The sequence below is a fragment of the Balaenoptera ricei genome, chromosome 3, assembly GCF_028023285.1.
Source record: "Balaenoptera ricei isolate mBalRic1 chromosome 3, mBalRic1.hap2, whole genome shotgun sequence".
Lineage (NCBI taxonomy): Eukaryota > Metazoa > Chordata > Mammalia > Artiodactyla > Balaenopteridae > Balaenoptera > Balaenoptera ricei.
In genome coordinates this window covers 178,275,979-178,300,437 of record NC_082641.1, presented here as the reverse complement: position 1 = coordinate 178,300,437, position 24,459 = coordinate 178,275,979, and the positions used below count along the sequence as shown (strand labels likewise).

Sequence of the window (24,459 nt, the reverse complement as noted above, 5' to 3'; positions counted from 1 at the left end):
TCCTTAGCTCTAGCCCAGAGCTTGGCTTCATATATAGTAAAACCAATTTCTCCGTTTGTGGAAATTTTATTTTGTGCCAGGTATCACATCTTGCTCAGTTTGGAATAGGTACTATTGTTGTCATCATTCTATAAATGGAGCTATTCGAGTAGTGGGAGCTGAAGTCTCTGGCGCTGGGACAGCCAGCTGGCGGCAGAGGTAGGATTCCACCTCTCAACCCACCCTGCAGAGGGAGACACCGCAGCCACAGCCACGCCCACCCGGTCCGACTACTGGTTTGGGCCCGCGAGGGTAAGCGCGCCTGCTCAGGGGGCCCACAGGGACTCCTCCAGCCGCCAGGGGGAGCCCGCGACATTCCTGCCTCTCTGGCCCGCGCCGCCCGCGGGTTGGTAGAAATCCCAGAGTTCGGCGCGTTTGAGGTCCTTCCGCCGCGGCAGCCATTGAGGAGCAGCAGGTTAGTGAAGGCCAGCGCGAGTACCATCAGCTGCCATCCGGACCCTTGGGGGCCCCAGTGCAGCTCGGGGGTATGGTTGGGTGCAGCGAGCAAGCCCGGGGGAGCCGAGGCGCGGGGTTCCGGGCGGCGGGGACCGAGCCGGGACTCACCTCCACCCCCCTCTCCCCACCCATGTCCGCAGCCATGGCTCTGCGCTACCCCATGGCCGTGGGCCTCAACAAGGGCCACAAGGTGACCAAGAACGTGAGCAAGCCGAGGCACAGCCGCCGCCGCGGGGTGAGTGCCGGGAGCGCAGTCGGGGTGTCGAGTCCCGAGGGCAGTGGGGAGCCCTGGTGTCTTAAACGGAAGAAAGGGGGGTGTCGGGCTTTCTCAGAGCAGAGAGTGAAGATGCCGGTTACGCGCCTGCGCGGCGAGCGCCCGCCGGGCCTAAGTAACGGGACCCTCCCGGCCCGTGGATTCGGAAGCTGGGGCAGGAGCGAATTGGGAGCGGGTTTAGACGCATGAGCAGGAGTTTGCCGAGTAGAAGGGTTTCTGGATCGGAGTTGGAATGTGGAGGGAAAGCGGATTCCTTGTGTGTCAGGTTGAGGAATCGTAGGCTCATGGGGGTTTATATATTTCTTCATTAAGCGGCCCCGATTCCATGGTGCCCAGCTTGGGTCCAGGGCGAGAGGGTTCTGGGCCCGGGGAACAGCCCGTGCAAAGAGCCGGGTGTGACGTGCCACTTTGATGTTGATAAGATTGGGGACTGGGGAGGATTTGGGCTTCCCTTGTTAGCAGACACACAACACTCCACCCGGAGACCCTGAGCGGTCGGGCGCCCCCTCGGAGCCCCACCCTGACGCCTCCCTTCTCCCGCAGCGCCTCACCAAGCACACCAAGTTCGTGCGGGACATGATCCGGGAGGTGTGCGGCTTTGCCCCTTATGAGCGGCGGGCCATGGAGCTGCTCAAGGTCTCCAAGGACAAGCGGGCCCTCAAGTTCATCAAGAAAAGGGTAGGTAGGATCCCTGTGTTAGGGCCAGGGTGGGACTTGGGGCTCAGGCTCACGGCCCTCCTTGCCCGGCAGGTGGGGACACACATCCGTGCCAAGAGAAAGAGAGAGGAGCTGAGCAATGTCCTGGCCGCCATGAGGAAGGCGGCAGCCAAGAAGGACTGAGCCCTTCCCCTCTGTGCACAATAAAACTTTTCCAGAAACTTGGGGTTTCTGTGCTGCCAGTGGGAAGCGGGGGGGCCATCTGCTGGGGCACACGTGTCCCTGGGCACCTTGGTGACAGGCAGGGTGGTGGGCACAGAAAGAAGCCACAGCCAACCAAGCAGTACTGGAAACAGCTTTTAATCATAATTAAATAGTCAACGATTAAGCCATGATTGAGGTCGGGCTCCAGGCCTCTCCCGAGCTTCCTGTGGCTCAGCCGCCTGGAGCCTCTCCCCTGAGCGCAGTTCCAGCCCCGGCGGGCCCAGCGGTGCCGGCAGTGCCCGGAGCCGGCGTCACCGCTCCACAGCCAGGGCCTTGGCCTGCTCCTCGGGGAAGGCGATGTTGAAGATCTCACGGTAGTGCTCCACGAAGTGCACCTCCAGGCCCTCGGTGATGAAGGCCGCCAGGTCGTAGAAGTCCTTCTTGTTCTCGGTTGGCAGGATGATGCATGTCACTCCGGCACGCTTGGCCTGGGATGGGGGGCGGTCAGCAGGTCAGTGTGGGAGGGAGGAGAGGGCTGGGCGTGGAGCCAGGTTCCCAGCGCCCACCCTGCCTCGCCCAGATGAGGAAACTGAGGCCCAAGGTAACATCACCAGCCTCTGCTCCAGTAGCTTGGCAGCAGGAACCCAGGCCTCTTCTGGTGTGCTGTCACCCCAGTGGCTCTCCCCACCCCCAAAGGTGTCTGGAAATACAGGAATTATGAGGTCCATGGTTTCTGGGATTAATCACAGCACCCACTGCTTTACATTTAGAGGTCTGGCACCTAAAAATGCACAGGAGCTGAAGACTGCCACGTGCCCTGTCCCACCCGGGGCCTCTGAGCTGCTGTCCCTCAGCCTGACTCTGCCCCTTGGTGGACAAGGGTCCCCATGTGTCGCCATGTGTTGCTCTAGGGACAGCACGCAGTGACTCACTGAACCTCCCACTTTGCAAGAGGAAAGCAAGGTGCAGAGCCTCCCACACACCTTGCCTGGGTGTCCCTATCACAGGAGCCCCTCCCTGAGTGCTCTGTAGGCACCTGGGACTGCGGTCCCTTTGAGGTAGACAGGGAGAGAGGCCTGGGGGCTCAGGTGAGAGACACTGGGGCGCTGCCAGGAGCTCGGGGGGCCCCCAACACTGAGGGGAAGCACAGGCCCCCTCCCCCATCCACCACAGTCACACCTACAGCACACCCAGTGAGACGCTGGGCTCTGGGCCCCCTGTCCACCTGCAGCGCCCAAGCCTTGCTCCTCCAGCCTCTCCTGCACCCACAGTGGTGAGGAAGCAGGAGACCCTACTCATCGCTGAGGGGCTGAGATGAGGCTGAAGAGGCGGAAGACCACTGTGGAGGCAGGGGCGGCTAGGCAGTCAGCTCGACAGGGGTGCCAGGCCAGGCAGATCCAGATCCCATGCCCACTGGGCCTCACTTTCCCCTTCTGTAAAATGGGCCTGTCACTCTTCTCGCCTGGGGGGATTAGCCCTGACACGTGAATGATGGCTGTGCGCTATCCCGCGCCCGTGTTGCTGGGCGGGACACTCACCGCAATGGTCTTCTCCTTGATGCCTCCTACAGGCAGGACCTTGCCTGTGAGGGAGACCTCGCCCGTCATGGCCAGGTTCTGCCGTACCGGCCGGCCCAGAGCCAGGGAGAGCAGGGCCGTGACAATGGTGCAGCCAGCGCTCGGGCCGTCCTTGGGGGTGGCGCCCTGGGGGGAGACAGGCTGGTGGGCAGGCGGCTGCCAGGTGGGGGCATGGGGCGTGGGCGCGGGTCCAGCCTCACCTCAGGCACGTGCAGGTGGATGTGCGAGGTCACCAGGTACTCGTTGGTGGGGTCGTACTGCATCAGGAAGGCCCTGGCGAAGGTGTAGGCGATGCGGGCGCTCTCCTTCATCACCTCCCCCAGCTGGCCTGTAACCTCCAGGCTCCCGTCCTTGTCCCCCTTGCTGTCACGCGGCCGCCTCAGGGATGTCTCAACAAATAGCGTGGAGCCTCCTGGGGAACCGAGGGCAGAGCCCATGAGCCCAGGATGCCTCAGACTCCTGGACGGCCGCTCCTGCCACGCCCTCACCCTCGTCCCCAGTGAGGGGACGCCCCTCACCGTCCCTTCCCCGGCTCATCCCAGCCTAGAGCCTTCTCATCCCTCACACCTCAGTGCCCGCACTGTCCCCCCGCAGCCACCTCCTCGGGGCAGCAGATCCATCTGCGGGGACCGGGTTACATGAAAACCTGAAGACGATCTCTGTGCTGGGCCTCCACGTTGTACCTGCCCGCGGCGCAGAGCCTGCTGGTGCCAAGCTCGCATCCTCCCGTGCAGTCCCTCTCAGTGCAGCCCAAACCAGCAGATGCCCAGCCGCTCAGAGCCTGCCTCCTCTGTGCCCCGCCCCCAGGGCCGCACCCAACCCTGCCTGCTACACAGACCCCGAGCCGCTCCCCCTCCGCCCTTGTAGCTCCCAGACACAGCCTCCCCAGTGCAGGTGGGCTGAGCCAGGTCGTCTGGACAAGAAGCCCCTCAGATCCTTCTCCCCAGAGCTGCCTGGGCCTCCTCCCCCACTGGGTGGTGGCCCCCCAGGCGACAGGGTCTCGTGCTGTGAAGGGCTGTCCTTCAGGCAAACCTGAAAACCAGGAGCCCAAAGAAAGCTCCCGGGGCACTGCTGCTGCCTCGCGGTCCCATCGTCCCTGATCAGCCCTGGTCCCCTGGCCTCACTGCACCCCGCCAACCAACCAGCGGAGAGGGCGTTCAGAGCAGCCCGCGGTGAGCGCGCCCACCTCTACCGGGGGGCAGACGACTAAAGGGACGCGCAGAGCCCCGGCGCTGCCTGCTCCAGCGCAGGCCACTCACCCATGGCGGTCCAGGCCAGGCCCATGGCCACGCCGGGAGGCGTCACGTCGTACATGCGCTCCACCGTGAACACCGGCTTCCCCACGAAGTCCTGCAGGTTCTCCGGCGTCACCTCCACGAACTCAGCCTCGCCGCTGACGATCTTGTAGGCGGACTTTCGTAACACCTGTGTGGACGCAGCGGGCTGGGGGGCGGCCGGGCCACAGAACCAGCCCCCCACCCCCTGCCCCCAACTCTCCTCCACCTGCCTTTAATTCTTTACAGTTGTGATAAAGTACACGTGACCTAAGACCATCTTAACCATTTTTAAGTGTACAGCTCAGTGGCAGGAAATGCCTTTGCGCTGGTGTCCAACCATCCCCTCTGGAACTTTCTCATCTTCCCAAAATGAAACTGTCCTGATTAACCACTGCCTCCCCAGCCCCTCCCCCAGCCCCACCATCTACTTCCTGCCTGTGGCTGTGACTCCTCTAGGGACCTGCTGTGAGTGCCTCAGACAGCATGCGTCCCTCCGCCTCCGGGCAGGCCGGCTCACCTTCTCCACCTGCTTCTGCAGGTTGCGGACGCCGCTCTCCCGGCAGTACTGCTTGATGAGGAGGGTCAGCACGTCCGATGACAGTGTGGCCTTGCTCTCGTCCAGGCCACACTGGGCGCGGGCCTGAGGCACCAGGTACTGCTGCCAGGGAGGAGGAGAGCCGCCATCAGGACCCCCAGGGCCTCTCCCGTGGGCCCTGCCCACCCTTCCAAAGACCCCTGGCCGGGTAAACGAGGTCACCGAGGTAGACCCTGGACCTGCCCCGTGGAGGCCCTGTCCCCGGGGGTAGCTGGGGGCCATTCAGCAGAGGGTGTGAGGGGAGGCTGCTCCCGGAGACCACACCTAAGCCGAGACCTGAAGGGAGGAGAGCCAGCAAGGCCAGGAGAGGGTGGCAGAGTGTCCAGGGAGAGAGCCCGGCAGGCGCCAGGATCCTGAACGGTGGGCCTAGGACCTGCAGACGCCTGGCCTGCCACCTCCACATGCTCCCAAGGCTCATCTTAGATGCCTCTTCCTCCAGGAAGGCCTCCTTGAACCCCTAGACTTCCTCCTCATACAGAGACCGGTTATGTGACCGCTGCACAGAGCAGGTGGGGATGGGGAGCAGGTCAGAGGCTCCAGGGTCACTCAGGGCCCAGCACCACTGCTGCCACACAGCAGTCGGCGGAGTCTGAGCAGTCCTGAGCACTGACTGCGGGGCAGAAGCGTCCCACAGTCCTATGTTCCTCCTGCTGTCCCTTCAGGGCTTTGAAGGAACCCCTCCACCCACACCCCCAAGCCTGCCCCTCCTCTGCCTGGTCGAGTGTCCAGGCTGGTGGGGGACGGGGGAAGTGACGGGGAGTCCCAGTACCCCTGCGACCGCCTCAGCCAAGAGCTCCTCTTCCTCGCCTCCCACCCCCCAGGGGATGCAAAGACTGCAAGCCTGCACCTGTCACAGGGCTGCGAAGGGCTCAAGGGGACAAGATGTACTAAAGCCCCCTCTGGAAAGAAAACACTGTATCAGGAATTCGAGCCCTCTGGAAAGGAAATCCGGCTCTCCTCTGACTGACTGCAGGCTAGTAAAGCACCGCACACACCCGGGCACCAGGAAAAGGGAAGGATCCCACCAGCCCAGGAAGAGCTTTCCTACAAATAGAAGTGCAGACAGAGGCCCGCATCCCGGGAGGGCCTGGGCCCAGGAAAGCCCAGGCAGGCAGTCCCATAAACCGGGGAAGCACGGCTGGTGGGCAGACAGACAGCAGCCTCACTCTCGCGCCCACAGCCGTTACTGACCCGGCACGACACCGGCCATGGTGCGTGACCACGAGGCAGCGGGGCACTCAAGGGGTAACTTACTGTCAGAGCCGAACTCACAACCCCAAGACAGTGCTGGGCCCTGAAGGCCAAGGTGGGGTTGTGTTACCTTCAGCACTGTGCTCACGGAGTGTCTTTCCTTGCTCTTGTTCTACAGCCTGTGATTATAACAAGAAATACATATTGGGTCTTTGGCCCCAATTCCCTGCGCAAGCGATTCTAAGACGCTTGGAATTTCCTGAGTGACAGGGACGAGAAGAGCATCCTTTCTTATTCACAAGAAGCCCCTTTCAAGAAGTGATCATTAGCACAGCTGGATGGGGGCTGGTGGCCAGAGGAACCAACCAAGGGACTGGAGGGACAGAACTTTCAGCCCCATCCTCAGCCCCCAGGGAGGGGCGCTAATCACCAGTGACCAATGATGCAATCAGTCATCCGGTCAACCATGCCCAGTAATGGGCCCTTCCCCACACCTTGCCCCAGGAGTCTCTGTTTTGGCTGTTCCCTAGTTGTATCCTTTATAATAAACTGGTAACAGTAAGTTAAAAACTCTTGTCTTCCTGAGTTCTGTAGGCTGTTCCAGCAAATTATCAAACCGAGGAGGGGGCTGTGGGAACCCCCGATTTATACCCAGTCAGTCTAAAGTAAGAGCGGCCAGGGACTTGGGGGCTGGCATCCAAAGTGGGGGCAGTGCTCTGGTCTGAGCCCTGAACCTGGGGTCTGATGCCGTTTCCGGGTGGGTAGTGTCAGAATTGCACTGAATCGTAAGACCCTCCGCTGACAACTGGTTGGGGTGGGGAGCCCCCCGAACCCCCGCCTTGGTGTCATCCGTGTCTTGTAATCACACCACACGGGCAGATCCCGTCCACGTCCGTCTGTCTCCTCCTGGCTCGGGAGCCCCAGAGCAGGATCTGCGGCTTGCACCCGTAGCTCCGGTTAAAGGCCTGGCACCTAGTGGGCACTCGGATATTTCCTGAGCCCAAGTGGCCGCGGGGCGCCCCTCCCCAGGGCCGGGCCAGCGGGGCTGCCTTACCTCTGCGATGGCGAGCTTCTCCTGGGCCACGTAGCCCGACACGTTGATCATCTCCATCCGGTCCCGCAGCGGCTCTGGGATGGTCTCGGTGATGTTGGCCGTGCAGATGAACAGCACCTGGGGGAGGCGGCAGTGAGGTGCCGTAGGACAGGGCGTCCAGACTCTCCCCACTGGCCCAGCCCCCAGGTGGGACACGCACCTTGGACAAGTCCACAGGCACGTCCAGGTAGTGGTCCAGGAAGTTTGCATTCTGCTCAGGGTCCAGCAGCTCGAGCAGCGCTGACGAGGGGTCCCCCTGGTAGCCCCGGCCAATCTTGTCCACCTGAAGGGGCAGCAGGGGGCGGCGGGTGTTAGCCCCTTGTCCTCCCCCCAGCGCCAGACACCCCAGCGGGAGACCAGACCACTGGGGGTTGGGGCTAGGGAAGCCCGGAGCAGGAGGGCTGGCCTGACCGTGTGGCCATGGGCAGGGACCGGGTCCTCCAGGGCGGGAGGGGGCCGGTGTCATGAGACAGCCAGCTGCAACAAGGCCACCCACAGTGACTCAGGCACCATGGAAACCGCAGTGGGCCACAGTTTCACCTTGAAAACAGACCCCGTCTGGTCAGGGCCACCTGCAGCTGTGGGCCAGGAGGACCCAGGGGCCACGTCCAACCTCAGGGAAGGGTATGAGCCCAGCCAGGGCCCAGCCCTCAGGCCCCACCCACCTCGTCTATCAGAACCAGGGGGTTCTCCGTCTTGGTCTTCTTCAGGCACTGGATGATCTTGCCTGGCATGGCGCCCACGTACGTCCGCCTGCGGAAGAGGGCACAGCGGGGCGGTCGGTGCCCCAGCGCCTGGGCTAGCCACACTGGCGCCCAAGGCCCAGCTCCCCTGGAGCTGAGGGATCACCACATGCCTTCCAAGGCCGCCCAGAGGAGACACAGGGAGACACACACAGCGTGGCCCTGGCGGAGGATAAATGTTTCCGCACTGTGCAGGTGGGCAGAGCACTGGGTCATCCTGACAGCGTAATGGTCCCAAGTCCTGGGGCTGTCAACGTGCTCCCCCAGCTCAGGCTCAGGGCGGGGACAGATTCACAGCCAAGTATCACTCAGACTCTTCCCGCTAGCCAGCACCTCCTACCCAGATGGCAAAACCCAGCCGGCACTGCCCGATCCAACAGAAGGAGAGGGGCAGGGAGCAGCCAGGGCCTGCGGCAGGAACATCCCGCACGCCTGGGTCCTTGGGCCTCAGGGTCACCAGGCCCAGGGCCCGGCCCCAGCCGGCACGTCCTTTCAGGCGCGTTTCCTGAGAGCCTACTTGTCTGCCCAGTTCGGCTGCAGGTGCTTGCCTGGCATTCTTAGGAAACCAGACATGAGTCCAGTGCTGTGAGCTAAGGCCCAGCAGGGCAGACAGACCACAAACCAGGCAGAGGAGAAAATCACAAGGTACGAAAGACTTCGTATCTGCGACAAAGAAGAAAAGCAGGCATGGAGGATCTGGAACGCCAGTTTGAGGGTGAGGCAGTATTTTAAGGAAGAGATAAGGAACATCTTAGGGAAAGGCTACAAGCAAAGGAGGTGAGGGGGAGCCACATGGGTGTCTGGGGGAGGGGCATTCCAGGCGGAGGGCACAGCCCGTGCAAAGGCCCTGGGGCAGCACCGTGCCTGGTGTGTTGGAGGAACAGTGAGGAGGCCCATGTGTCTGGAGCAGAGTGAGCGAGGGGGAGAGAGGGAGGAGGGGAGGGCAGGGAGGGGACGGGGCAGGTCGTGCAGGGCCTTGTGGGCCACGGGGAGGACTTGGGCTTTAACCCGAGGGAGGTGGGAGCCCTGGAGGGCTGTGGGCAGAGGAGGATTTGGCTGTCACCAGTATAACAGCAGTCAATTCCCTGTCCCTAGACCAACATCAGCACAGAACGCCCACCTGCTCACACCCTGCTGGGTGCCCTTTCCCCGAAGACTCACCCCCAGCGTCACAGATCTCCTGCTTGTTTAGAAACTCGAGCACATGGTGCTTGTCTGCAGCTCCGTCCTTCCTGAACCAGGGCCCGGCTCTGCCTCTGCCTCCCTCTCAGCCCCCAACCCCTCCACCTCCATCCTGCTGCACCTCCCAGCTCAGACCGCAGCTCCCGGGCACGCCTGCACCATTCCAGCCTGCAGGCCTCCCAGTGACCCCGCCCCCAAGGCTGTGCCGGCCTCGTCCCCTCCTGACCCCCACCCGGGCCCCACCATGCTCCGACTCCCTTCTCCAAACCCCTGGAGCTCACACCGGGCTCCGGGCTGGTGAGGTCTCAAGACTGGCCACCATCCAGAGGACTCGAGAGAGCCAGGAGTTGAGGGGGGCTGCAGCAGACTGGGGTGCTTGCACCCTGCCCAGCGGGCGGCCCGGCTCTGGAGCGTTGCTGCCAGGAGGGCCTGTGAACCCTGGTGCCCAGAGCTGTCCACGCTTTTGGAAAAGCCAGAAAAGTAACTTTTAAACACAGATTTAAACCTTCTTTGGACACTACAGGATGGAAATGCATGGCCGACTCGGAACAGACACTCGTGTACCCACTGCACTTGTGTCTCACCAAGGCTTTTCAAAAAACCACCCTCTGCGGAGGCCAGCATGGCGGGAAGCCCCGGAACACAACACCCTTTACGTCCCACAGAAGGACACCACGCACGGGCCAGGTGGCTGTCAGAGCCTGCGCACAGGGGATGCCAGCCCGGCTCTGGGCCTGACAAGGGAGGCAAGAACCAAGACAGGTGCTGAGGCCTCACTGGGGAGACCGTCTCCCCTCCCACTCTAGTCCCCAGTCCCCGGGCCTGCGGCCAGTGTTGCTGGGGTGCGGGGTGCTGAGCTGGTGGGATGGAAGCTGGAACCAGGGGGCCGTCTGCTGACAGCCTGGCCAAGAGGCCTTTCCAGTGGTTGAGAGGCCGAGATTTTGATCCAATTTGATCCGAGGTTTTTAAGCACCTGGACTGAGCCAGGCCTGAGGTCAGATGGACACCCTGACTTTTCAGTTACCTATTCCAGCGTGAGTGGAGTTTGCTGCCCGCCACCATCACGCTACAGAGTAGGAACAGACCCAAGAGAAGGAAGGCTGATGGGAGGCGGGGTGAGCCCCGAGGGGGAGAGGCCGGACCAACCTGTGCCCCTTGATCTCGGCCACGTCCGTCATGCCCCCGACGCTGAAACGGAAGTACTCGCGGTTCAGGGCCCGGGCGATGGAGCGGGCGATGCTGGTCTTGCCCACACCTGGAGGACCGTAGAAGCAGAGGATCTTGCCCTGGGTCGAGGCCCGGAGCTGGCTGACGGCAATGAATTCCTGCGGGCAGAGGCAGGAGGACCCCGTGAGACAGCGCTGCCCTTTCCACAGGGCAAGGGCCCCCGCCGGGCCTGAGCCTCCCCACCATCCAGGCATCCGGGGCTGCGAGAAGGGACAGGGCCTGACCCAGAGGGGCCGAGCTGACGGGACTGTCATCTGACACAGGAGGGACAGCCTGTGGCACCAACAGGACGAGCAGGCAGCAAGGGACGCGGGTGACGGGCTCTGGGTGACCCCGATGCCAGACCCACCTGGCAGCTCCCCACCTGGATCACAGCGTCCTCTCTCCCCGCTGGCCCACCCGCTCTCAGCCAGACGCCTCTGGCCCTCGCTTCCTATCGCGAGCACAATTTTTATCCCCCTGGGGAATCCGTGAGCCCCCTGGAGCGAGCAGGCGGGCCTGGGCAGCCCCTAACACCTCCGAGCCACTCCAACCCTGGTCCCTCCAATTGGGCCCCTCCATCCCTCACCTTCCTCGGCCCCTGCTGACCCCACACCAGCCTTGGCCCAGCCAAGCCCCCACCAGACCCCCAGACTCTCCAGGGAGCGCCCCTGGGTTTTCCCCACCGCACAGGGGGAGTCCTGGCTCCCGGGCCCCAAGGCCTCCACCACCCTCACAGATCCAGACACGACAGCCGCTGCCTCTCAGAGCTCGGCCGGGCGCCCCACGCACAAGCGGGGATGCGGGCATGGCCCCGGGGAGGGCGGGCGGCCGAGCCTCACCAGGATGCGCTTCTTGACGTCCTCCATCCCATAGTGGTCCTCCTCCAGCACCGCCTGGGCCCGGGACAGGTCCAGGTTCTCGTTGCTGTACTTGCCCCACGGGATGGATGTCAGCCAGTCCAGGTAGTTGCGGGTGACGCTGCCACAGGACAGACAAGAGCCGGTGAGCGGGCCCAGTGAGCCGCCCGAAGCCCGCTCTGTACATCCACAGCGCTGGGACCCACGCGCCCGACGTGAGAACTACACCAAGTGTCAGCTGGGGCCCGAACTGCCCTGAGAAGCCGGCCCAGCCTGGCCTGCCCCGCTCCCGGCGTGGTGCAGACACGCCTCGCCTACTGCGCTGGGTGGACACCACGTGTTTTACACCTTGAAGGTTTGTGGTAACCGTGCCTTGTCAGGTGATGGTCGTTTTAGCAATAAAGTACTTTTTAATAAAGGCATATACGTTGTCTTTTTTTAGACATAACGCAACTGCACACTTAACAGACTACAGTATAGCGTAAACATAACTTTTACACGAATGGGGAAACCAAGAAAATTCACGCGACTCGCTTTTTTGCTATGAACCCAACCTGCGGTGTCCCCGAGGTCTGCCTGTATGGGTGCAGTTCCTGGCACAAGGGCTACATTTGCTTCCCAGACCAGAGACTCTGCGAGCATGGGGCCGGCTCAGGGTCCCACAGCACAGGAGGGGCCAGCGGGTAGGATGGGGGAGGGACAACCTGATGAGGGCAAGTGGGGAAACTGAGGCCTGGAGCGTGACCTCAGGCCGAGGGCTGTGCACCCAGGGACAGAGGCACCCCTCACAAAGGGCCTGATAAGGAGGAGGCAGGGAGGTCAGGGTCAAGGGAAGAGGCGAGGCGGACGACAGAAGCAGAGGCTGGAGTGACGTGCTCGGAAGACGGAGGAAGGGCCGGGAGCCATGGAACATTTCCGAGAAGCTGAAAAGGCTGGAGACAGAGTTTCCCCAGAGCCTCCAGAAGGAGCCCGTCCTGCCCACCACGCCAGACGTGAGGGCCTCTGCCTCCAGACCGTGACATGAGTCTGTGACGTTCTAAGGGACTAAGCGTGTGGTCACCCTGACATCGGTGTGGGAAGCGCACTCACTGCCCCGGTGAGAGGAGCTGGGGGCATCTCTGGCGGGGAGGCCTGCGGCGTCCAGGGGAACCAGCGTCTCCCAGGGTCCTCGTGCAAAGAGACCAGCCTTCCCCAGACACCCTGAGCCAGAGAGGGGCCCGGCCCAGCAGCCCGGGAGGGTCGGGTGCTGCAGGCCCGCTCAGATCCCCCCTCTGAGGAGCTGTCCCCCGAGCCGCGCCGGAGCAACGCCCAGGCCTGGGCTGCGGGCACAGCCAGAAGCATCCCACGGGGCCCAACCCCTAGCCAGTGTGCACAGGACAACACCTGCCGGGCAAGGCCAGGGCCCCAGGAAGACGCTTGTTTCCTGGCTGACTCTCAAAGCCGCCAGAGGGAGGCCAGGGGAGGGGGTGGCCTTGGAGCAATAATGGCCCTGGGGACTCCTGGTCCTGACTGGTGGCACTGGCTTAGAGCCAGATGTCCCTGGCTTCAAATCCCTGTCCCCATCTGCCAGCCCAGAGGCAGGGGCACTGACGTAACTTCTCCAAGCCTCGACTCCTTCATCTGTGAAACAGGGGCGACAGAGACACGGCCCGCACAGGGGCGATACGAGAGGATGGACACCCACCGTGACCAGAACATGCATGAGGGGCCCACCCTCCTGGCTTTCCGGGGACCCCAGCCAGATGCCCAGCTTTCCTGAGGCTGGGGAAAGAGACGGGCCCCCCGGCGCTCACTTGAACTCGGAGGAGTGGTTGTCCAGCAGGCCCAGCTTGCTCAGCTCCTCGTCCACCACGTCCATGACATGCTTGGGGACCACGAGCTCCTTCAGCCGCTCGCGGAACTTCTCCTCGATGGCGTCCTTGTCGTCCTTCTCCAGGCCCAGCTCCTTCTTGATGATCTTCAGCTGCTCCTGCAGCAGGTATTTGCGGTGCGTCTGCTTGATCTTCTCCTCCACCTGCAGGGCCCAGAAGCCGCCGTCAGAGCAGAGGGGACGCAGCCCAGGGTGGGCCTGCTGCTTCCTCAGGACATGGGAGAGAAACCCAGGGCACCCAGCCTCCGATTTCCCCCACGTTCCACCCTAAGTCCTCCTGGTCACGGGCCTCGCGGTAAGTAACACCCGAATTCCAGGGGAGGAAGGAATCCGCCCTTCAATCCTGGTTACGACCAGGAAAAGCTGGGCCTAATGCCAGTGTGTCCCTCACGTTAATCAAAGGGGTGCCACGCTCCCTCTAACAGCCGGAACAGAAGGACGCGGGCTCAGGGCACTAGGTCAGCATCGGCGCCCGCCCAGTGACCTGCTGTCCTGTGCCCCTGCATGTGAGAGCTGCCTAGTGGCTTTTCCAATTAAAGATATGATACAAGAGATTTCCCTGGTGGCACAGTGGTTAAAAACTCCGTGCTCCCAATGCAGGGGGCCTGGGTTTGATCCCTGGTCAGGGAACTAGATCCCACATGCATGCCGCAACTAAGAGTTCGCATGCCACAACTAAGGAGCCGGCGAGCTGAGCTGCAACTAAGGAGCCCGTCTGCCACAACTAAGGAACCCACATGCCACAACTAAGGAGCCGGTGAGCCGCAACTAAGGAGGCCAAGAGCCACAACTAAGGAGCCTGCCTGCTGCAACTAAGGCCTGGAGCAACCAAATAGATAAATAAATATTTGAAATAAATAAATAAATAAAATAAATATGATACGAATTCTTTTCCTAACATAAAAACTAAGTGAGGGGGACTTCCCTGGTGGCGCAGTGGTTAAGAATCTGCCTGCCAATGCACAGGACACAGGATTGATCCCTGGTCCGGGAAGATCCCGCATGCCACGGAGCAACTAAGCCCGTGCGCCACAACTACTGAGCCTGCGCTCTAGAGTCTGTGCACCTAGAGCCCGTGCTCTGCAACAAGAGAAGCCACCGCAATGAGAAGCCCACGCACCGCAACAAAGAGTAGCCCCGGCTCGCCGCAGCTAGACAAAGCCCATGCACAGCGATGAAGACCCAACGCAGCCAAAAATATAAATAAATAAATAAATAAATAAATAAATTTATTTATTTATTTATTTAAAAAAAAAAAAACAAAAAACAAAAAACTAAGTGAGGGCTTCCCTGGTGGCGCAGTGATTAAGAATCTGCCTGCCAATGCAGGAGACACGGGTTCGAGCCCTGGTCTGGGAAGATCCCACATGCCGCGGAGCAACTAAGCCCATGCGCCACAACTACTGAGCCTGCGTTCTAGAGCCCACGAGACACAAATACTGAAGCCCATGTTCTGCAACAAAAGAAGCCACCACAATGAGAAGCCCGTGCACCACCACGAAGAGTAGCCCCCGCTCGCCACAACTAGAGAAAAGCCCACATGCAACGAAGACCCAACACAGGCAAAAATAAATAATTAAAAAAAAAAAAAAAACTTAAGTGCTATAACAGCCTCTATGGGAAAAGAATCTAAAAAAGAGTGGATATATGCATACATATAACTGATTCACTTTGATGTACAGCAGAAACTAACACAACATTGTAAATCAACTACACTCCAATAAAATAAATAAATAAACAAAACAACTAAGTGGTAAAAGTGAGTTAAATCTGGAAAACGTTAAGTAACCGACAATCCAGGCACTCCATGGGTTTGCCCACTTGGGAAGGTGGGCATCCAACAGCTGAGTCTGGGGAAACAGCTTTCGACCTTTCCCAGGCTGGCTCCCAACTTCTAGCATTTCCCCCCAGGCTCCCTCAATGGTCAGGAGGGTCCCGGGACCTCTCACTCTGCACTCAGGTGCTGGCACCATTTTGACACTTTTGCACAGGTTCCCAGCCCCGAGGGGGAGCGCGGCCTCGCAGCAGAGACTCGCCTGGGCACTGGGGCCCCGCCCCGCCGCTCACCTCCCGGCCCAGGCGCTGCTGCAGCTTGCTCAGCTCAAACTCCTTCTTGAGGAGGGACAGGGCCTTGTACAGCCGCTTGGGAATCTGCCAAGAAAGGGAAGACGTGAGAGGATGGCCATCTGTGTGGAGGGGCCGTGGGGAGGGAGCGCGAACCGGGGCAGGTGGACAGGCCATGCCTCCCCAAATCCGAGAGGGGCGCACGCTCTGCCCCAGCAAGCCCAGTGCTCTAGCCACACTCCACAGGTCTGCAGGCCGTGTGGACCAGGACACTGGCAGAGGTGCTGCTCGTAACGACGAGACTGGCGACAACCCAAACACGCCACCCACTGAATGACGGGCGCCGCCCAGTGGGACACCACGCGGCCGCTACCAAGAACGAGGGGCCGGACGTGGACAGAAGGACGTGAGCTAACGGGAACCCACCCCAGCACCGGAGCCCAGGACAGCAGCCAGGCGGGGAGGCCGCACTCACGTTGGTCTCCTCCAGGACGTCCTGCAGCTCGTGGGACTCGGCCCCAGTTAGCGCGGCGCCCATGTCGCTCAGGTAGATGGGGTTGTCCACCACCCTGTGGCCAGCCTGCATCATCTGCAGCACAGACTCTCTGGAAGGGACAGCGATGCTGCCACGGGGCACCGGGACCGCCATGGTCCACACTGGGCCGTGGCCCATCCTGCAGCGGGACTAACGCCCCAACGCCCAGACATAAGCCACCCTGGCAGCCATGCAGCAGCCCTCCTGAGATGCCCTCCCCCTACCTGGCTGATGACGAGAGAGCCGGGGCCGGTAGGCTGCGCCCCCTCCAACCTCCCGCCCGCCCCGGGGCCTCCCTGCTGGGAGGGAAGCGGCTCCCCACTCAGAGGCTAGGCAGTCCCCAAGCCCAGCCAGGATCTCAATGAAGACAAGCAGCCAGACAGGCCCAGCCTGGCCTCATCAGGAGGGGACAGGAGACCAACCTGTAGAGCGGGTTCAAGGCGATGATGTCCCGGATGGTCTTCACGATCTCCGCCGTCAGGGCCTGGCAAGCAGGGAGGCCAGTGGGTCACTGGGACCAGAGGGGGCTGTGGCCCTGGAGCCCCTCCCACCCGGCCCAGCCAAGGACGGCCCCAGAGGCCCAGGAGCGGAGCCCCAGTTCACAAGTCACAGGGACTCAGGACCCAAGAGCAAAACCTAAACCAAGCCTGTCTCCGTGGACCACTCTGAACCTCGACCTTAGAACGAGCCATCTTGGGCGGGGAGAAGGGGCTCGAGGTCTGTCCCACCAGAACCTCGCCCCAGCCGGCTCTGCTACGGATGCCACGGGTACTGCTGTCCTTGCCTTCGCTGCCGCCACAGTGAGGCCAGTGACACTCCCGGCAGGATCACTGGACACAGTTCATGGCATAAATCCTGCGCCTCGTTTCCAGAGGCCACAGGTCCCGGCACCTGGCACTCTGCGCAGGGCACCGCCGGCACGAAGCAAGCAGCCACCACTGCTGGGCTTTTTCAGTGTGATCCGCCGGCCTCTGGTTAATGGCTTTGTCCCTGATCTGCCTGGGATGACCTTTGTAGAAGGAACCAGAACAGGCCAGCTGGAGGGCCTGCACGGCATGTGCGTCAAGAGGGACAGGCGCCGCGCTCCGAGCTCCCCACTCCCCTCCCCTCCCCCCAGGTGAGAGCCTTCAAGGAAACACTAAGGCTGGGCTGCCCAGGACAGCAGCCACCAGGCGCTGCTCACATTTAAGTGAGTTGAAATGAGATACAATCAGACGTTCTGTTCCTCAGTCACAGCAGCCACAGATCAAGTGCTCAACAGTCACAGGGGCCGAATGGTGCAGAGTCACAGAATGCATCCAGCACATGGAAAGTTCTCCCCGGCAGAGCTGCTCTGGAGGGCCCCATGGAGGCAACTGCCGGCCCCGGGCCCCTTCCAGCGCCCGCAGCAGCCATCACCAATGGACTGTGGCACTCCTTCCCACCGAGCTCAGAACCCACCCCAGCCTCAGACCAAAGCTGTCAGCTACGCCAAGCTGGTGTTCCCCCTGGGGGAGGCCAAGGACACCAGGTGCGGGCGCACCCGAGGAGCCTTCCACCTGCCTTGCCTTTCTTCTTCACCTCTCCCCGTTGGAGGCAGGTCACTCTGCCCATAACCTACATGAGAAGGATGGTGGAAGGACATTTCCCGACACCCTCTCGACAGCTGGCTCGCCATGCTATGGAGAAGAAGGCAGGCCAGCCTAGGCTTGGGGTCAAGGTGGCCAGAAGGCTCTTTCCCGTCTTGGAAGCACAGGTCACAGAATCAGCTGCATGTGCCCCGCCCGCTCCCCCACCCCTGGGCCTGGGAGGAGGAGCCAGGACCCGGTTCCTTCACAGTAGCCAAGGCTCCAGTGCACTTCCGACCTTCCCGACGCCAGCTCCTCCCAGGACTCCTGGAGGAAGAGGGTGCTCTGCCCCCCGTGTGCACTCACCTTCACCTCCTCCGTGACCTGGAAGTCCTCGTGGGCGACGTTCTCCACCTCCACCATGAGCACCTCACCAGCGGGGCTGGGGTCCGGCTCCATCACCACCTCCACCTGCCGCTTGGCGCCGCCGTCCTCCTCCGCGTCCTTCTTGCCCCGCTTCAGCTTCCTGCGCAGCTTCTGCTTGTTCTCGCCCTCGGGCTCCTCCGGCTCCACCTCCAGCTGTCTGTTGATGTGAACCCTGAAGACGGAGAAGAGGAGGTGAAGCCACCGAGGCTGGGGGGAAGGGGGGCGTCCTGCCGGCCACAACACTCTGCGGTGCTGATGACACAAGGGCTCACTGGGCCCAGGCCCCTGCAGCCACCAGGGCTAGTGGGGAGAGAGGAGCTGCTGTCTCAGAACCCAAGACCAGCAGGCCCTCTGCCCCAGACTGCAGCCAACCCATCCACTGTTTCCCACACCAACGCCCGCTGTCCTCCAGGAACGAGGACGCCAGTGGCAGCCCGCGCTCTGGGGCCCATCGGGGACTCCGCCTGCCATTCCCCCGGCCTCCAGCTCACCACACAGTGGCTCCTGCACAAGGTTCAGCTCCAGGTTCAAGGGCGTCTCCACTGAGGTCCTCCCCAACCACTCCACATGAAGTCCAGTCCCACGTGCGCACATACCCACCCCACCCCCCCATCCATCGTCATTTTCACCCCAAAGCACCCGCCACCGTCAGAATTTAGCTGGTGACCTGTTTTCCCCATGCGGCGGGCGGGCTCCCCAAGTTGGGCCCCTCGCCGGCTACTCCGCTCACACCTGAGGGTCTGGCAGACACCAGGCGCCCAGCAGACACCAGGCGCCCGGTGTTCAGTGACGTGTTGGCCCTTTTCTGCCACATGGGGTAACTAACAACAGTACCGCCCTTAGAGAGCAGGCCTGAACGCTACCGGGGACGCAGACTCAGTGGCGGGCAGACACCAGCAAGATGCACACAGAAAAGGAGGTCGGGACGCAGTGAGCACCGAGGTGGCCTGGCCACAGGACTCAGCAGGACTCATTCTCCAAGGCACCCTGCAAGTTAGCGGAGCAGTGAGTAGCCGCACCGTCTTTATTAATTTTGGTTGTATCTTATTCTGTTCTTTCTGAGCCATGAATCCTCCCAGGAGACAAAGGAACAGCCTCTTCCCTAAAACAGACTCTAACGCGAGCAGGTGAAGACAGGCATGGGGGCTCGGCGCAGCGGGGATGCCACCAGGACAATCCACGGAAGCGCTGCCGGCCCGGACCATTTCCCCGGTGTGCTCTGGGGGAGCTGCCGGCTGACACAGAAAAAGGCTCCGTGAGAGAAAAGGATGAAGGGCTCTCGAGTCAACAAACACCAACGGGCATCTTCAGTAAGAAGCTTTTCCAAACACTACGACCTTAACGGTTGGTGAGTCTGAAACGTCTCCCACATGTCTGTGATCACAGGACACCTTTGACAAGCGTCTCATCTTGGGAGACCAATGTTCCTTGGAACACGTGAAAAGAAATGAACACATTCATGAACGTGTTCATGAACACCGTACCTGCTGAACATCCTGGCCCCAGGGGCTTGGGAGGGTAGAGAGGACGGCTGGGGTTGGGGGGGGAGGTGCTTCCAGCTTCAACCCAGCTGATCATGTAGGTTTTTCTTAATTAGCCGTAACAATACAGCCGGTTAGACTGGGCTTGCAAATGCCATATGAAGCCCTTCGGCAGAGGAGGTAGAGATAGACTGGCTGAGTAAAAAACCGCAACCTGGACTTCTCTGGGGGTCCAGTGGTTAAGACTCCGTGCTTCCACTGCAGGGGGCACGGGTTCGATCCCTGGTCCGGGAACTAAGATCCCGCAAGCTGCATGGTGCAGCCAGGAAAAAAACAAAAACAAAAACCCCAACCTGTCAAGCTGAATGGAGACGCAGATGCAGGCACCAGGGGGAAGGTGTGCTGACACCCAGACATGAACCATGAGGCAACGTGCTATCTTCTGTTTCGTGGTGCTTTTTGGACTAACGGGCGTGAGAAATGGCTTCTCACTGACCACTCAGACTGCCGCTTAAGCAGAGCGGCTCTGAGAAGCGGGGGGGGTCCACCTCTACCTTTGGCCTGGTCACTGCGGTGGCCAAGAAGGGGAGGTCGGTGCTGGAACCTGGGGCGTCCCAGGCCACTCTTCCCGCCCCGCCCCGTGCACTCGGGCTCCCGCACCTTCTGTGTCCCATGACGATCATGCGCAGCTTGTCCCCAAGGTCCTGCATCTCGTGGATCTGGACAAATGTCCCCGTGTGGTAGATCTCGTCCAGGCTCTCGACCACGTCAGACTCGTTGCTGAGGGAGAAGGGACACAAAGGAACATGGGCACAGGTGCTCTGGCTCTCTTGAAAAGAGAAAGAAGAGAAACACCCCTCCTGGCCTTGACCTCCTTGCTCCTACAGGTGCTCTGGGCCGCCCCTGAGGGTCACCGCATACAGGCAGGTGGGGCCAGATGGAATCTGGATTCCACTCCACACCTCCTCTTATGGAGCCTGCATAGAACACACCTTCCGACTTCGAAGAGGAACTCATTCCTACCTGGAGTCGAGGTGGATGTGCCTGGAGCCCCCGCATCTGCCCGCCTAGCTCTGCTCTGAAGCAGGCTCACCCTGGCCTAACACCAGGGGTCCCCCAAGGTTAGCTTCCCCCAACCTGGACCACGCATGAAGCCCAGGGCCTGGGGCAGAGTCTTCAGCCCAGACTGAAAAGGGATGCTCAGCTCTCGGCCTCATGCCCCGTAGGTCTGACTTGGTTTCTTTCAGGTCAGGAGTCAGAGGTCCCGGCTACTGTACGGAGCAGGCTCTTCGGTGAGCTACAATCCAGGGCGGCTTCAACAAGGAGTGAAGGAAAAATTACACTTACTTGTCATCTTTCTTTAGAAAGACGCCGGCATACGGCTGGGCGAGGCGAACTTTCCTTCTTAGCAGCTCAACCAACTTCTTATTTTTAACCTAGCATGACAATGACCCCAAAGTGAAACGCAGGGTAGGCTTTCTAGCTGACACTTTGACAGCAGCTCTGGCATTTTCTGTAATACTCTCTAGGGGTGTGCTAATCTGATCCAGGACTAACCAACACGGTCCAGGAACCTCTGAACCAAAAAAAAAAAAAAAAAAAGGTACGGGCAGTATTGAAGAGCTGCATTCCTTAGTTTTTCCCTCTTCCTAAAGAAAACTAAAAGGAGACAAACGGCCAGTACCAAGAAGTTGATTTCACATCCAATTTCAAGAGCTGTTTCTGTAGCGAAATGCCTTGGCTTGAAAATCTAAACTCTCTGCTTTTCTTTTCGGGAGGACAAAAGTAAATGTGCGTAATTCAAATGTGACACACCCCACAGGCTGGTAATTTCCTCCAATTTTCATGGAAAGTATATCCCAATCACATCTATATCCTATTGATTGATCATCGAAACCCCCCCCATCACAGCACATTCTCCTGTCATTCCACTGGCAGGTAGAGGGCTAATGATGTTTCCTAGGAAACAGCTGATAGGGAGGAGCACAGGTGTCCTTAGGGCTCAAATGATTTCCTTCAAGCCTGTGTTAATTCCTAGACCAGACTCTAATTAAACTTAATGGCCCTCAAACTTTGGCACAAGTCAGAATTCCCTGGAGGGCTTCTTAAAACAGACGGCTGGGCGCCCCCCCCCCCCCGGAGTTTCTGATTTGGGAGGGCTGAAGCGGGCCTGAGAGTCTGCACTTCAAGCAGGCTCCCAGGTGATGGCTGCTGGTCCAGGAACCCGGCTTTGAGAAGCAGCGTTTTAACTCACTCCATGACCACACAGTATGGGAATTCCTGACACTCTAAATGCATTCTCCCCAGAAAAAAGGTCCATGACATCCGTCAGGAGGGTTACATGACCCACCCAAAATTAAGAGCCACTGGTCTATACTCAGAGGCCACTAATAAGGAGAGACGCCACTGGGGCAAGTGAGCCGCATGCAGTGTCAACTACCAAATCAAGAGTAATCAGAGCTTGGCTAACAGGTTCAGAAACAGTTATTGGGTCCCCTGGGAGCTCCCACTTTCTCCTTGGCTAACAGCTGACCGTTGCATCTTAGCACCTGTCCCTCCCTCTGGTGGGACGCCTTTTTCATTATTCATAAAGTAACAGCAACAGGGATAGCACATGCGAGTTCCACATGCCAGTCTCACACTACCCGCAGCATCTCATGTAGCCCTCCTGCCTAGCCCTAGGTGGGCACACAGAATCTCTTGGAAGAATCCTGTCTCTACTTGGGTACTGGGGACAGGGGGCATCTGCCACTTTGAGGGGCTGAGGGGACCGTACCTGCTGAACATCCTGGCCCCAGGGGCCTGGGAGGGTAGAGAGGACGGCTGGGGTTGGGGGGGGTCAAGTATGGAGAAAAGACCCCCAGGGCTCATTTCTGAGGTGTCAAAAGTGCACCACATGGGTAACAGCAGCCGCTTCTTACGAAGGCGTACCAAGCACCAGGCACGGTTCTGAGGCCTTTAGACATGACCTCATTTACCTCCCATCACAGCTCTAAGAAATGAGGTACTATTATTACGCCCATTTCACATATGAGACAGTGGAGGCCCAGAGGAACAGCTTGCCCAAGGTTATGGAGCTAGGGGTGGAGGGGCCAGGATATGAACCCACAGGGTCCGGCCCTGAGGCCTGCCAGTACCCACTACAGAACATCAGGGAAGGCCCTTGGAAGGGCAGCTCGGACGCACACACAGTGCTGGAGAGGAGGTGGAGGGGGCTCCTTCTGCCCGCCCCCCCACACTGGCTGAATGCTGTCCCTCTGTACCGTCCTTTCCCTTTCCAAGGGATCGCTGAGATTTATTCAGCAGAGACTGCAGAGTGAGGGCAGAGGCTGGAGGGTGAATGCAGAGCTGACTCATTGTATGACCTTGCTTAGACAGTTTAAGAGATAACGCTTCTCCTCCACGGACTCGTATCCACATCATTAAAAAACTCAAGTTCCTTGCACTCCTGCTGCTTTCTCTCTATTACATCACCCTGGTCCATTTTGCACCACCCCACATCCCGTGGCTCTTAGTCTGAAAAGATCTTTACTGTCTCTTGCACCAGAATATAAGTTCCTTAGGCAGAGGGGCTGTGTCTGACTTGTTCTGCTGAATCCTCAGCCGGCTACATGGGAACAAGAACACCCTACTGAATAAATGAATGAATAAACCCCTGGGAACATCCTTGTGCCATGTTCCTCCTGAGACTCCGGACAATCCCTCGCTCTATCATCCCCTGTAGTACTTACAGCCTTCCAGCCCATAATTTACTTCCTAGCCTCGTTTATTACCTCTCGAATCCCGCTGGAACCTAAGGGCCAAAGGCAGGAAAGTGTGTCCGTTTTGTTCAGGGCTGTATCCCTAAGACTTAGAACCGTACCTAGCACATGACCTCAAGAAACATTTAAGAAAGGAATGAATCCGGATCCCGAAGGGGCTCTTAACCAGAAGGCAGACCACCCTGGGGGAGACTGTCACAAAACATTTACCAAGACCAGCAGAAAAGTAACCGAGTGGCAAGACTGTTCTGATCTTTCCCGGTACCGAATTTCTATGACTAGGACTGTTAAGTGGACAATCCTAAGCTCGTTGGATTCAACTCTCCTGAAAGGATCTGAAAGGGGGCGGAAACTGGCTCAAGTTCACCGAGCTAGTAGTGAGAAAACTAGGACTCGAACTTTTTCAAGTTGTGAGGCATGAGGGTGCTGAGCGATCCCTCGGTCCAACCTGCAGCTTGCAGACGTGGGGGAAACGGAGGCCAAGGCGGGGGCTCTCATTACCTCGACAATCTTGATAAAGCGCGGGAACACTGGGTTGCGCGTAACGGCGATGAGCGGCAGGTGCGGGAATACGTCCGGGATCATCATGGGCGTCAGCGCCGTTATGACAGGGCCTTCCCCGCCGCCCGCGCTGCCCCCCACGCCCGAGGCCCCGTCCTCCGCGCCGCCCTCGGAGGCATCCTCGCCGCCCGAGAATGCGCCGCCGCCGCTGCGGTTGTTAGCATCCCTAAGTCCCCGCCAGTGGCCCGCGGCGGCGGGGCCTTGGCCCCGCAGCGCCCAGGGAGGAGAGGCGTCGCAGGCCCGCCGGCCTCTGGGCAACCAAGCTCCGGCCGCAGTCGGGACCCGCCCCGCGGCGGCGGCCAGCAGCGGCCGCCGAAGCGCCCAACACCTCGCAGCTCCCCACAGCCGCACGTAGCCTGCACCCGCCGCCATAGCCCGGCCATCCTGGCGGCGCGTGGGACTTGCGTCATTTCCGCGGACCCGGCTGGGGCGTACGTGACGGCCGGCGCGTGCCTGCGTGCCCGCGGGAGGGGTGGCCGGAAACGGACGGCTTCAAGGGCGGGACTTGGAAGAGTGGAGGCGGGGCCTACACGAAGTAGAGCCGGAAGCTTTCAAGCTCCCTTGTCGCATCCACCTTTTCCGATAGGCCCCTTCGGATCGCGGGGAAGGCTGTGGGCACGCATGATGGCCCCTAGAAAGAGAGCAGCTGTGCCTGCAAGCGCAGCTTTGGGAACGTATGGGCAGCCCGGTCCGAACACTTGGGCTTAGGAATTTGAGTGACACGCGCAAGCTCAAGCTCTGGCGCGCGCCACGGCTGGTGGATTCGGGCTTCCCGAGAGACGCTAAGCCCATGCTCAAACTGTAGACAGCCCAAGGGCGGCAGTGTGCGCATGCCCAGGCGCTGGGGGCTTGTTGAGATG

The 24,459-nt window shown here is 60.3% G+C and overlaps 2 protein-coding genes across 4 annotated transcripts; one reads left to right on the top strand and one right to left on the bottom strand.

Moving 5' to 3' along the window:
* The first annotated feature begins 355 nt into the window (after window positions 1-355).
* RPL36 (ribosomal protein L36) lies at window positions 356-6,840 on the top strand. Of its 3 annotated transcripts, none has more exons than XM_059918688.1 (4): window positions 356-454; window positions 636-730; window positions 1,313-1,447; window positions 6,449-6,840. In XM_059918688.1, exons 2-4 carry the CDS (start codon window positions 638-640, stop codon window positions 6,512-6,514), a joined length of 294 nt encoding a protein of 97 aa, XP_059774671.1. In that variant the 5' UTR covers window positions 356-454; window positions 636-637; the 3' UTR covers window positions 6,515-6,840. The 3 variants fall into 3 exon arrangements, with proteins under 3 accessions (XP_059774671.1, XP_059774669.1, XP_059774670.1); XM_059918686.1 differs by lacking the exon at window positions 6,449-6,840 and adding an exon at window positions 1,520-1,647 and having other exon boundaries at window positions 357-454; XM_059918687.1 differs by lacking the exon at window positions 6,449-6,840 and adding an exon at window positions 1,520-1,647 and having other exon boundaries at window positions 430-524.
* Window positions 1,771-23,982, bottom strand: LONP1 (lon peptidase 1, mitochondrial). Its single transcript, XM_059918670.1, is given in 20 exon segments — window positions 1,771-2,118; window positions 3,169-3,333; window positions 3,408-3,619; window positions 4,467-4,632; window positions 5,002-5,142; window positions 7,325-7,441; window positions 7,524-7,646; window positions 8,029-8,116; window positions 10,435-10,613; window positions 11,337-11,475; window positions 13,148-13,368; window positions 15,292-15,375; window positions 15,764-15,893; window positions 16,246-16,307; window positions 17,737-17,968; window positions 19,938-20,057; window positions 20,625-20,713; window positions 23,540-23,806; window positions 23,808-23,894; window positions 23,896-23,982. Coding segments are annotated over 20 exon segments (2,886 nt in total). The 3' UTR covers window positions 1,771-1,941.
* Between the last annotated feature and the right edge of the window lie 477 nt (window positions 23,983-24,459).